General features: G+C 50.2%; 1 protein-coding gene across 2 annotated transcripts in view; it reads right to left on the minus strand.

Annotated features, from left to right (window-relative positions):
* Window positions 1-13,863, minus strand: part of Lhx4 (LIM homeobox protein 4) — a 53,696-nt gene that overhangs the window by 6,940 nt on the left and 32,893 nt on the right. For both annotated transcript variants that reach the window (XM_006529169.2, NM_010712.2), the window contains exons 3-4: window positions 5,143-5,345; window positions 202-356 (exon numbers count right to left, since the gene is read on the minus strand). In XM_006529169.2, the coding sequence (XP_006529232.1) occupies window positions 202-356; window positions 5,143-5,345 (358 nt within the window). The remainder of the gene's footprint in view (window positions 1-201; window positions 357-5,142; window positions 5,346-13,863) is intronic.

A 13,863-nucleotide genomic window follows, 5' to 3' on the forward strand; every position in this document is an offset into this window, starting at 1 on the left:
GGCAAGTGGCTGAAAATGGGCCAAAGCTTTGGTAGTGTGCCAGAACCACGTGCTGGGTGCCCACTGTCTCCTCGCCTGAGCCTCACAGCCCAGAGCTCAGCTCCCTTATACACTAGTGCCACTGCTCACCAGGTGTCACTCGTGTCCCAAGGCGGGAGACACAGACCTAGATCACTCAGGGTCAAAGCAGCGCAGGCTCACCTGTACTACTCTCATGTCCAGGCCTGTCTCGGAGGAGAGCTGCTCTCTCACATGCCGGGCAGGCTTTGGGGAGTTCTTGTATGCGTTCTTTAGTGTCTCCAGCTGCTTTGCTGTGATGGTGGTCCGAGGTCGCTTAGCCCCAGCCTCCGAGTCATCTGTAGCGAAAACCACCGTAATGCAGTCAGCTGAGGAGAAGTAGCCTGAGCATCCTCTGCCCCACTTCCTTCCTCCACACAACCTCGGTGGAAGAATGGGCAGTGTCGTGGGGGAGTACACCCCACGCAGGGACACTGTCCTGGGGAATACTCTGCTCAGACACCCTCTCAGGCTGTCAAAGGAAGGAGCCAAGATATAGTCTGTTCTGATCTACTTCAGGAAACCTGTGCCCTCACCTCTTCAGGGCATCCTGCTCCGTCGGCCCATCGAGGTCTTGTTGACTCGGCCAGCCTAGCTGGTCTCATAACTGAGGGGAGCCTCCACCTCATCCATGTTTGCCCCTATCCCTGGAGTCATGAAGTCAGCTTAATTCTCAAAACTCATAGGACGAATTGAATAAAACACACACTGGTCCATGAAATATGCTTAACTTTCACAGCATAGACAGGCACTTAATTGAAAAGTCAAATGCGGTTCAAGCTGTGGGTCACAGTCGGATTTTCTGAAAAGCACTAGTTAAGGACTAGTTTAGGGCAACACACTGGTCAGCAAAAGTCTTCAGTGGGTTTCTAGTAGTCAGCCTCAAGTTCTTGTTAAAGCTGGGTTGTCACATTTGGTCACAGAGTGACATCCTGGGATCAGTGATTCACAACGAGGTGTAGTTTGTCTGTCTGCCAGCCCTTAGACTAGGCTTTGCCCAGCATGCCTGGGGGAAAGCTAAAAATAGGATCGGCAAGAAAAAAAAAGCGACCCCCACCCCCACCCCCAGTTCTCAGAGCCCTCACAAGTGACCTTGCCTTTCTCCCCACCTTTTCCCCTCTCCCTTTCCATTTAAAAAAGCTCTTATTTAGGAACAATAATGGCCAACATATATTAAGTGCCTACTGTGTACAAGTTTGCTATGAAACTTACATGCATTCAGTCCCTAGTTCTAGGACATTCTGGGAGTCAGCTCACCGCTCAGCCCTTTCCACCAGGTTTATAGAGCTCACATCAGAGCACTGTTTGATGATATAAGTCTAAATTATATAAATGAGGTGATGTGCTTTCAAAATATGCAGATGACCTTCAAGTAAAAACTTCCAAATCATGAAACAACAACAACAACAAAAGGTATAAGCCTATGGTCCCAGATCCCACGAGTTGGAGGCCAGCCTGGCCAACACGAAAATCCCTTCCTCAAAAGAAACAGTGTGTGGGGTGTGTGTGTGTTTGTGTGTTTGTGTGTGTGTCAAGGTGTGTCTGTTTTTATGTCAGGGTATTGTGTGTCAGGGTGTGTGTGTGTGTGTGTGTGTGTGTGTGTGTGTGTGTGCATAGGAGGATGTATGTGTATGTATGTACATGGCAGGGTGTATGTGTGTGGTGTGGCAGTGTATGTATGTGTGGCAGGGGAGGGGACCCAATTCCTGAGAGTCATTTAGTTTCAGAGCAGGTTGGCCAAGTGAATTAGAACACATTTTCTCACAGCCCGTGTCCGTGCCCTTCCCCATGGTGGGGGCTGGTTGGTACAGCAGCCCTGCCCACATCCACAGGACTTTCTTCATGTGATTATGGGAACTATTATGCTGTTATTTTAACATTCGCTGTTATTATAATTTAAAATCTTTTTTATATCCTATAACAATGTCATCCAAGTATTCATTAAGTGGTGGTGGCAGTGCTCATGCTGAAAAATGTACCCAAAAATCAATAACTTTGGTGCGGAAGTTAAATGTGATAAAAACACGATGAAGAAGGCCAAGCAAGACCATGACACCCCGGGCTGTTAATTTAGGAGAGAGCATTCAGCAAGGTACTGGAGATAATGCTGAGAAAATAAAAAGTAGCATTAAAGCAAAATACAGTTTGGTTATAGATCGGTGTGACTGCAGAATACACCCCAGCAACACACACTTATAGCATTAATTCCCGTGGAAAATTAGCCTTAACATATGTTCACTTTGAATTATGCAGTGTCTCCTAAAACTTGTCCCTGGCATAAAATGCAGGGTCATTATATTGAAAATGTAAATATCGAAGGAGATGAGATGAATGAACAAAGCCATTCCTACTCCTATGCAAATCGCTGATAGGAGACCCTTTGTTTAGCACAAGGGAGGGAATTATGAGCCTGGAATGAGGTTAGAAAAACAGAAAGGAATGACAACTAAAAACAGCCAAACATCCCCTACCACGTCAAGGTCCCTGCACACGAGGGAGGGTCCTAGCCTGTCTGACAGCTGGAGGCAAGGGACACCTGGGAAATACGAACCCGGACCTTCGGCTGCTTTTAGTCTTATAGTGTACTTCACTTCCTGTCTACATTTCTCTCTGCTAGGCCCTTGCTCTTATTTTGTATCCCCCTTTATAAGCCACTGCCTAGTTAGCCCCAGGAGACACCCCAGTGTGACAAGGCTGAGACTTAGCCAGTTATACAACTTGGCAGAGAAGCTCCAAGCCTGTAAGCTGCCCACCCAGCCTTGGGTGCCAAGACCAGTAGATTTCTGTGTTGGGGAGCAGGCTGAGGCAACTCTCCAGGGCCCTGTGGTGAGCCAGCGGGGCCAACCTTGGCTTTGGCTTGTGGCCTCCTCTCTCTTGGGGACTCCTAGCTTTGGCCTCTCAGAGGCCATTGGTCTTCTTCTCCTAGGAATGCTAGTCAAGGGCAAAGGACCCTGAGGTTCTGGGAGTGGTGGTTTAAGAAGCCTAGATTGGGTTTGGCCAAATTCTGAATTAAGATGCAGGGCATGAGCTGGGTGTGGTGGCGCACGCCTTTAATCCCAGCACTCAGGAGGCAGAGGCAAGCAGATTTCCGAGTTCGAGGCCAGCCTGGCCTACAAAGTGAGTTCCAGGACAGCCAGAGCTATACAGAGAAACCCTGTCTTCAAAAACAAAAGCAAAACAAAACAAAAAAGATGCAGGACATGATACTGTCACCCTACTGCAGTGTCCTACAGAAGGCTACAGTGGGACAAACTCCTTCCATAAGATGACAATGTCTGTGATGACATTCTTGCCTCCCCTGTGACAGTCTCCCTCCTCGCTGGGATCATCCACAGCACCAGGAGGTTGTGGGCTGAGAAAACACAAGGTCAACATGAGGTCTTTGACAATGCAAGCCAGGACAGGCCCAGGAGAGGCACTGCTTCTGTGAAGGTCTGATAGAGGTCATCAGAGTTCTAGATTGCCTTGCTAGCTCTGTGTTGACACCCTCTGTGACATCCTGGTGGATTACAAAGCAGCATCACAGAGCTTTAAGGAGCTAGAGAAACTTATGGGTTTCAATCCTTTTGGGGGTCACCTAAGACAACTGGAAAACACAGATATGTATAGTATGAATCATTTTACAGTAGTAAAATTACAGTTCCAAAGTAGCAACAAAAATAATTTCATGGTTGGAAGTCACTACAGCATGAGGAACTGTATTAGAAGTTCATAGCATTGGGAAGGTTCAGAACCACTGAACCAGAGTGAATGAGCACATCAAGGCAGAGGTTTGGGTGGGATCTATAGAGGTCTCTGGTCCTGGAGGAAGAAGACCAATGTCTTCAATCCACCAAGAGAGGCCAGAGCTAGGAGTCCCCAAGAGAAAGGAGGTTCCTGTCCCATCCTGCCAAAACCAAAGTTGGCCTCGCTGACTCACCACAGGGCCCTGAAGAATTACCTCAGCCTGCTCCCCACCACAAAAATCTAACTTCTCCATGTAGTATCAGACCCAGACAATATGGGTAACTGAGCCCAGAAAAGAGCTAGAAAGAAATAATGGAATTGGTTGGTTGGTTGGTTGGTTGGTTGGTTGGTTGGTGGTTTGCTTCCATCACACCCAGACCATCCACAGAGCTGCCTTCCACAGACATACCTGAGTTGATAAAAATGTAGTCAAGGGCAAAGGACCCTGAGGTTCTGGGAGTCATGGCTTAAGAAGCCTAGATTGGGTTTGGTTCAATTCTAGATTAAGATGCAGGACATGATACTGGCAGAGCTGTTACGGAGAAGCCGAGAGTCAGGGGTGCTTTCAGGAAAGTGAGAGTCAGGACTGACCTTCCTGGGGAGAGTACGGGGCATGCACGGGTCTGAGCCCTGTTCAGACAGTGAAGGCCTCTGCTCTCTGAGGCTATGACAAAGAGGACAAGCACAGCAGATTCTCAGGCTGTCCAGCTAAGGCCAGGTTCCCAGGGGTGTCTGGGAAACACTGAGGGGTGACCTCAACCTATACTGAGCTGCAAGTTTCCATTGCAGTGTGGGCTGTGGCTTTGAGGTGAGGTAGAGGCCATCATACTGTTGAGTCTCCCTAAACATGGCTCCTCTCAGTGACTTCTCTGACTGACTGACTGACACACTCGCTCAAACTTCAGGGCTTCAGGCACTCAAGAGTCAGTTCCCCTGAGCCACAGTCTGAGGAGAAGAAGGAGACAACTGAAAACAAGCCAACCCTGCAAGTCCTTTAGCTCTCGTTGGCTGCATCCTGTGAGGAATGAAATGACAAGGGAGGTATGTACCCCAAATATACTCCCCCCACACACTCCCACAGCAAGCTCCCAGCCACCCCTCAGCCCACCAGCTGTGCTCCAGGCCAGGAGACCACCGAGTTCACAACTTCATAAGGACCTTAGCAACTCTCAATAACTACAGCTCTATTAATGCTTCACAAAGCCAGCAAGGTCTGAGGGTTTGGAGATTGCTCAGAACTGAGCGGAGCTCTGGTGACAATTCTTGGACTAGGCTGAGCATCCGCAGTGTCCCGAGGGCTGGGCAAGAGGGACGGAGAGAGGCAGGCACCGGAGCATGAGCATGGCCAGCTCTGCTTACCGTTTTGCTTGGCTGTCTCATAGTCTTCTTTGCACACTAGCCGGCCATCCTCCATAAGGTAGAACTCGTCCCCCGTGGCCAGCTGCCGGTTGCAGATGATGCAGGCAAAGCAGTGCAGGTGGTAGACAAAGTCCTGAGCCTTGCGGACCACCTGGGTCGGGGGGATGCCCTGCTGGCAGGCTGTGCATTTTGTGCCAAAGCGTCTGTTAGGGCAGCAGTAGAAGAAGTTAAAAACAGGGCGGTTGAGATTGGGGTCTCATCAACCTCCCCCACCTACCACTCCGTGGAACACTAAAGGTTACGGGTACTCTAGGCCTCCTGATAGCTTCATTGCTTTGTGTCCTGGGTGCTGTTATAGCAAACAAGGGGTGGGGAGGAGGGGTCAGAGCCAGAGTCTTCAGTCCCCTTCCCATGGCTGACACCCCAGAGTCCTCAGGGACACCCTTAGTGCATGGAGGCAGTGGAGGGGTTTCTAAGTACCACCCTTCACCTGCTTTCTGTGGTGTTTCTTTTCCTAAAAGACCAGCCTGGTAGGGACCCTGTATGCTGTGGAACGCTCAGTCTAGCATACATAGCCTTCTGCAAGGTTTCCCAAAATGGGAGCCCTGTGTGGCTGGCTGAGGGACAGCACATGCATGTGTTCACACACTCTCAGCAGAATGAGGCTGGGCGATCCGTTCCTCACCCATTCCTTCTGAATGCTCAACACCGCCCCCCCCCCAACACACACACACACACACACACACACACACACACACACACACACATGTATTGAGCACACACACACAAAAAAACCACAACTCTTTTCACGCAGCTCTGCGATGTCATGGTCCTAGGTAGGCCCAGGAAGCCACACTATCAAACCCTTAGAATATGCTTCAGAAAGGAATCTGCAGACCTCACTTAGGAAAAGCCTGCTGCCAGCAGCTCTCTGTTCAAACACTTTCCAGACTGGCAGGAAGGCAAGAGGATGCCATCCACCACCACCCTTTACCAGGGCCAGAAAGGGAAAGAAAGGATGATGCATTGGAAGCAGCATCCAGTGAGATCTTTGAAGTCCATCTCCGCATCCCAGACACGGACACACACAGAGCCATACAGCAGTGGCTACAGAAGCCAGCCAGATTTGCTAGAGACAAGGCAGCAAAGGGGGTGTTGACCACAGGTAATTCTTCCCTGGTCTGGAAGGAAAGAGGGAGAAGAGGGAGGGAGGGAGGCAGGCGGGGCCGGGAAGCTGGGGCAGAGTTTAAAACAGCAATCAACCTAATTATTCATGACACTTCACACAGCAGAACTTTATCTTCCTCAGGATGAGAGACTTTGCCTAATGGATCTGGGGAAGGTTTGATTTTAATGGTCCTCTTAACTAATGCTTATAGGCAGCCTGATTTCCCCTGAAAGGACAGTACATATTTCATCCACATTAATACCAAATAAATTAATTATGGTCATGGCTATCATGATGAATCCCAGATTAATGCAGAATGATGGGTCTCTTATGCAGCAGTGATACCTGCTGAGGGGGCTGCACAGGCCTGCAACAGGCATGGACAGCTGTGGCTTCCACAGCCCTCCCCCAACATGGTGTCCTGGACAGGAGTGGAGGTTTCCTTATCAAGAGTAATTCCCCAACAGCCTGCGGTGTGGCTGCTTTTCTGAAGCCATGTGAGAAAAGGGCTGGGTATAAGGGGCTGAGATGTGCCTCTAGAGAAAGCTAGCCTTACAGAGCAGTAGTGTGGGGCCTTATGAGCCCCCCAAATTGGTCAGGATCCTGCCTCAGAGGAGCCTGGGCTTTTATCAGACATTCAGAGGGATGCAGAACCAAGAAGAGCAGTTTCTATTTGCTGAATTAAAAAAATAATAATCAGAGGTGGTTCACAGAGGGCTAAACATGAGCATACAGAGCACAATGCCAGGTCTGCACCAGCCTCGAGTGCCCAGAACAGGATTAGTGTCCAGTTTTCCTCCACAGGCAGCAAAGCTGCAGCTGCTCCCAGTTTAAACCCAAAAGGCAGAACAGCTCTGTCCTACGTGTGCAAGCGGCCGTGTGTCCTTCTGTATGGGACAGTGGAACAGGAGGCAGACACAACGGAAGCCTGTATCTGTGTTACTAGAAAATGTTCTCAACGGTTCTGCACTTTTGCCACCCACCCTCGCCAATGAACACTGCCTCTGACGCTCACCACAACCCTTCCAAGAAGCTCCAGAAGGGATGGGGTGCCCATCCACACCTGCTGCTGAAGATGCTGGGGGCCGGGGGAGGGAGCAGAAGCCTCTCTCCAGGGAAGACTTCTCTCACGCCAATCCTACCGAGGAGGAGAGGGCTGAGGGGAGGCACCAGAGCAGAGCAGGTCCCTGCAGCAGCCTCTCACAAGAAAGCCATTTCTGCTAGCCTCTAAGAAGCCGCTGGGCTGTCAGTCGCCAGAAGCCAACTGACACCAGAGCAATAGAGATGTGAAAGATAACCAGGGATAAATTTAATCTCATCCCGACAGTGATTCATGCGTGCGGGTCCAAGTGCTCAAGGAAAATGAAAAACAAATGGACTTGCCCAGTGCTTTTCAGCCATTGAAGCAATTTTTCTGATTGTGGGATTTATACCAGTGGGAAGTGGAAGCTGCCCCTTGATACCTTTTTCTCCTGAACCATGCCAACAAGATCCTTGCCACGGGTACCTTGTGTACCGTCTTGGACCTGGTGCTCCCCGGCCTGTCCCAGTCCCAAGGAGCCCTCCAGCCACAGCCAGTGGTTCCAGATTAAGTGGGGTGGGGCAGGTTGTATGTGACAAAGACAATGGACTCTAGTGTCCAATACAGACCAGGAATAGTCACAGATAAAGAAGCTATGGCAGGTGACACATTTGTCATGTGACCAGCAATAATGTAACACACTGCCGTGTTAGAAAATCCTGGGCCTAGGCTAGAGACATGGCTCAGTGGATAAGAGCACATATTATTCTTGCATTAGACCCGAGTTCAATTCCCAGCACCCACCAGGCAGCTCACAACTGCCTAGAGCCCCAGCTTTAGGAAGCTCATAGCTCTCTCACCTCCTTGGACACATTCACAGACACACACAGAGAGAAAGAGAGAGAGAGAGAGAAAAAGAGAGGGAGAGAGAGAGAGAGAGAGAGAGAGAGAGAGAGAGAGAGAGAGAGAGAAATAAAAAGTACTGGGCCCAAAATAAACTAAAATTCTGAGTGTGGCTGCTATACAGAGAGCTAATCGTCCCAACAATATTCTGACTTGATTTACTGATGCTGGAGTGAGGTAAGAGGTGGACAGTAGCTACAGAACATGGCTTCTGGGGGGTTTCCCAGGCAGTGCCTGCCTCAGTGCTATCACAGTATTTACTGTGTAGGCACTGCCTACTCCACAAATCCTGCACCCTGGCTCACTCTCAGAAGGCTATCCCTGCCAACTGTGCCTTGCTAAGGCTCATGGGACAGCAGCTAGTGCTTATCCAAGCACAGAAATGCATGGCAGGGGCTGGGGGCTGGGGGCTGGGGCTGGGGGGAGGAAATACCTCGCATTCCCAAGACACTAGGGTTAAACAGTGCTACAGAGAGAGAAATGGATGCAAGGAGGGACTTGCTGATCAGGCTCGTCTCCCATCAGCCCCTCTTCCTATCCTCACCTAGCATGCAGTAGGGAGGCAACAAGATCCGCAGAATGAATGAATGAATGAATGAATGATGTACCTGAGTCGTCAGGGAAGAACGGTTCCCAAGAGCAAAACAACATCTCCCGAGGAAAGCTTTTCTGAAGTTTACTAAAACAAGGACAACTGCTGCCATTGTCACCAGCCATCCCTCAGATGTCCCCAGAGTGTCCCAGCTGAAAACCAGGTACTGTACCGTATGTCTTGTAACAGATGAGGAGCTGGGGCAGAGAGAGGCGCCACCGTGCTCCTCCAGCTTGCCAGCAACAAACGAAAACACAAGGATCTGAACTCAACGCCTCCTAAGCAACACGGGGCACACAGCCAGCATCAAGGGCGACAAACACAGATCTGGTGCCTGAGATGGCTTAGGAGAGAAACCTGGGAGGTTAGTTCAGACCACTCCGCCTGCATCTGTGAGGGTGTTTTCCAGAGAGAGCTAAATAAATGGCGGAAGACCTGCCTCAGGGTAGATAGCACCACCCCATTGGTTGGGGGTCCTGGGTGCAATAAAAGGAGGAAGGCTGGCAATGATTGCTCCACCTCTCTTCTCTACTCCCTCGTCAACCCAAGGCTAGCGGCTCCTCCATGCTGTCTCCACCATAATGAGATGGAAACTCCAGACATGGGGAGCCTATCTTTCCTCTATCAAGTTGCTTCTTGCATGGATTCGTCTCAGCAGCAGAAAGCTGGTTCAGTCCCCCTGACTAAAATCAAGCTTGAACACAGGACCTTATGTCCCTTACATGTATGTCCCTAGAAGCACCTGTGAGCCACAGGGGCCCCAGTTCCATAAGGCAGGGACTGTTGTAGTAGCCTTCATTCAACAGTATGTGTACCCACCACCCGGCTCAAGGGCTAAGGAAGTGCCAAAGACATCAGAGCCATCTCTCAGCACTACCTCTGACCCCAGGAAGGGCCAGTCCTTCTATCCTTGTGCCCCCTGGTCTGAGCTCCTGTCTCTGACAACCCTTCTGATCCTGCTGGGCCTGGGATGGGGCCATTCACCAGTGCAAGGACACATTCACTGTCTGGATCCTGTGGAAAGACAATGGTGGATAGGCCCTGGAGACACAGAACACAGAAGTCCTACACTACAGACATCCCACCCTTCGTTGGTTTTAAGAGCTGTCATGTGTCCAGATCCACACAATGGTTTTGTGGTCACCGAAACAGCAGTAAGCTCCTATGCACGGCAGACCCTGTGACTACACAAGCCACCACTCCCCACAACCAGACCCTCACCTCATCACCCTCTTGTCTTCCCCATGGCCCTCACTGTCACCTCAGCACCAGTACTCAGTCCTTGGTGACCCGTCAGCTGCTCATTCTAATAGTCTACCCAAGACCTTGTCCCCAGTCATCTCACTGTGGGATGACATTCCCCTGTCCACTCTTTTCAGAATGCCCTCTAGCACTGACTCCAGGACACTGTGCTGTCACCGTCCCTGCCTCTGTTTCTCACACTCCAGCCCTGTGGCCTCAGTTTTATCTGTCCAGCAGAGATTCCACATCCGTCTGATGGATCCTTCCCTCATACCCCCTGGCTTTCCTGGCTTCTCTCTACCTTCACCCCCTCTCCCCAAAAGCAGAGGTGTCTTGAAGGAAAGCAGAGTTGAGGAAAAATATACCACCTCACTGGTTGGATGTCCTAGAAATAATAATACACACCCCAAGAGGACCTTGGACATCAACATAGGCCCAGTTCCTGATTTCCCAAAGAGTAGCCCTAGAAAGAGATCTACCATGTGTTATCTCAACCCACTCTCCCACCCACCATGGTAGCAGGAGACTTTTCTGGCTTCCTACAGCTGTCCTGAGTTACTTCTATTCACAGCCAACTCTTCCCTCAGACACAGATGCCTGGTTAGATTCCCCAAGCATCTGTCCCCTCTGCCTTGGGCATCATTCTCTCTGTCTCCTTGACCCTTCCCTTGAGCACACAGGACAAATGACACTCTTCTGATACTTGATCCTACAATGGTCACCTACCACCCCTTTCTCTACCACCCTTTAGAGCAAACTCCACACCCCATCCCACCTTCTATACAGCTCTCTACTTCCTTTAGCAAACGCCTGAGGAGGTCTAGAATCAATGACTCCAGTATCTCTGGGCCAGGCTTCTCTTGAATCCAGCCACTCAGTATGCTGCCCAGACAATCAAGCCTGCCCTTGGTAGGGCACATACGGCCTCACATTGCTAGGTCCAGTGGTCAGCCCTCATCTGCTCCCTGAGCCCAGCATTCTATCCCTAGAAATGTGTCCCTGTCCTAGAGCAGAGCCTGGGTTCCAAGAACACATGAGTGCCCACTCCTAGAGCATCCGCACAAGAGCCTATTACAGATTAGAGATGGATAAGGCACCACCACCTCAAAGCTGAGAACCATGGTGATGGGATTGGATCCTAGAGCCCTTCCCCAGGGCTCCTCCCTCGTGCTTGGCCACTGGGAGGCAGGCAGTGGGCACCGGGCCAGTTCAGCCTCCTGTGTGCAGGAGCTGCCACCCCACGATGCGCCGTCCACCCTCCCAAGGAAACAAAATACTGCCTAACTTGATGTTATGTTTTAATTGCGTGGCGGTGATTTATAGCTGGCTGTATATTCTTTTCTCGGCTGACACCTTCCTACATGTATTTCTTTTATCTATCACCGCACTTGACAGGTGAGTCGCTGATATTTACTGTTACTGTATGTACCAATATTTCCAACATATATCACCGCCCACCGTAAGGCCACAGCCATGTCATGGGCATATAAAGCTCTGCCCAGCTATGGCCAGCCTGATCCACACATAAGAAGGAATCACGCCCAGAGTTACCGAGAGTCTTTGGAATGGAGACATAGCTAGCCCCTGCTGACAGCATGCAAATTACACGGTCACATGTCCATGGTGCCAGGATTGCCCCCACTGTGATCTTTTAATGTGTGCATTCAGTGTTTGTGGTATGCATATGTGTGTGCATGTTTGGGGGGATGCAGATGCTGTAGCATATGTGTGGAGATCAGAGAGCAGTCTCGAGTGTTAGCCCTTGCCTTCTACCTTCTGAGAGATAGAGACTCTGTTTTATGGCTGCATATGCCAGGATACCTGGCCAGAGATGGCCAGCTTCCCACCTTATAACAGGTGTGCCGGGATTATGGTACGTGCTGCTAAGTCTGGCTTTACATGGGTTCTCACGCTTGCAAACCATCCTCTTTACCCACAGAGCCATCTCCTGAGCCCATGATCTGCTTTGTATTTGGGTTGTTGTTGTTGTTGTTATTGTTGTTGTTACATTATTTAGTTTTTCTGAGACAGGGTCTCACTATGTAGCCCTGGCTGACCTGGAGCTCAGTCTATAGACCAGACTGGCCTTGAACTCACAGAGATCCACCTACCTCTGCCTCCCAAATGCTGGGATTAAAGGCATGTGTTACCATGCCTAACAATTATTTGGTCTATTAATGTAATACTGTAAATTACTTTAAAGGGTGTGGAAATATTGTTATTCTGAGATGAATGTTACTTGAGAAGAAGTAGTTACCTAATCCAACCTCCTCAGCTCATAGAGAAGGAAACTTGAGCTCAAAGACAGGCAGTGACTTGCCCAAGACCACACAGCTCAGCCAGTGAGAAAGAGTTAGGAGTGCCTGACAGCTAACCGCCATTGTCACCTTGACCGGATTTAGAATCATCACATAAGTAGACTCCGGATGTCCCTAAGAGGATGTTTTTAGGAAGGTTTAATTAAGCAGGGAGTCCCCACCCTGCATGCGGGCCACACCCTTCCATCGGCTGGCATTCCGGACTGAATAAAATAGAGAAAATAAGCTGAGTACCAATACTGACTCCTCTCGGCTTCCTGAGTGCGGACACGGTGTAAGCCATCTTGCCTCGCACTCCTACCACCACGCTTGTGCTGCCGGATGGACTCTTAGGGAGTCAAAGCAAACCCTTTCTTCCTCAGGTTGCTCTTCTTGGGCCTTCTACCACAGCAGTGAGAAAAGTAAGGAATACACAGGCCACACACTCCCTCTCCTAGGAAGTCATTGGGCACAGAGGACCTGCACCCCCAAAGCTTTCAGAAAGCCATCCTTCCCCCTTGCACCTCCTCCAGCCCACATGTCCCTTCCTGCCAAGCCCTTTCTTGGCCACCTCACTCCCATCGCCTCGTGAAACTTCTAAGCTCAGCATTCCTGGCCCTACAGTCTGGCTCCCCTTCATCCACTGCTGAATCTCTGGCCAAGGTCACACTGGTGTTGTCAGGGCCAGGGTCTGGCCTGTGGGGTGCTGCCCAGCCCCCTGCAGTTCTGTAATGCACCAAGCATGTCATTTGGAGAACCTCATTAAAACATTCAACAAACAGCCTTGTAGGTAGTTGACATTGTTATTCCAGTTTCATAGATGACAATAGACTTGGAACGGTCGGCTCTTCGGTCCATTATAACTCTTTAGGCCTAAGAAACCCTCTTTACTCTGAGTTAGTCAGCTTCTGCCAAGGGGCTGGCTCATCCTGGGAAGAAGATTCACCTTAGATATTTGATCTTGGCCAGAGGGACCATGCTCTTGCCCCATGCATCTGCACACAGGAAATCTTATACTCCCGAGCTTGCCCCCTGCAGCTAGAGATTGCTTGATGAGCTCTGAGTCCCAAGCACAGTGGAAAGGGAACTTGGAGACAGAGTGCCACCCCATCCCTTAGGGGTTTTTGGTTTGGTTTGGGTTTTGCTCTGCTCATTGCTACCACGGAACACAGAATCCAACCCTCTTCTGTTTCTCCCTCTCAAAGTGGGATTCTGGGGACATAGAAAGTTCTCTGGAAACAGAGTCACAATCAGACACTGACTCCGACAACTGAGGAGTGACCTTGGCTAGAGACTCAGCAGAGGGTGAATAGACACCAGACTGTGGGACCAGGAGGTGGTGGGAGTTAGTTGATCAGAGAGGAGCCTGGCAGGAAGGGATAAGTGGGTTGATAGAGGCCATCTGATGGCATTGGTGATGCAGAAGTGTCTGTCAGGAACCTGTGAAACAGGGCAGCAGGAATAACAAGAGGCTTTGAGGTGAAACACTGTGACTTGC

Source organism: Mus musculus, chromosome 1, assembly GCF_000001635.26.
Source record: "Mus musculus strain C57BL/6J chromosome 1, GRCm38.p6 C57BL/6J".
Lineage (NCBI taxonomy): Eukaryota > Metazoa > Chordata > Mammalia > Rodentia > Muridae > Mus > Mus musculus.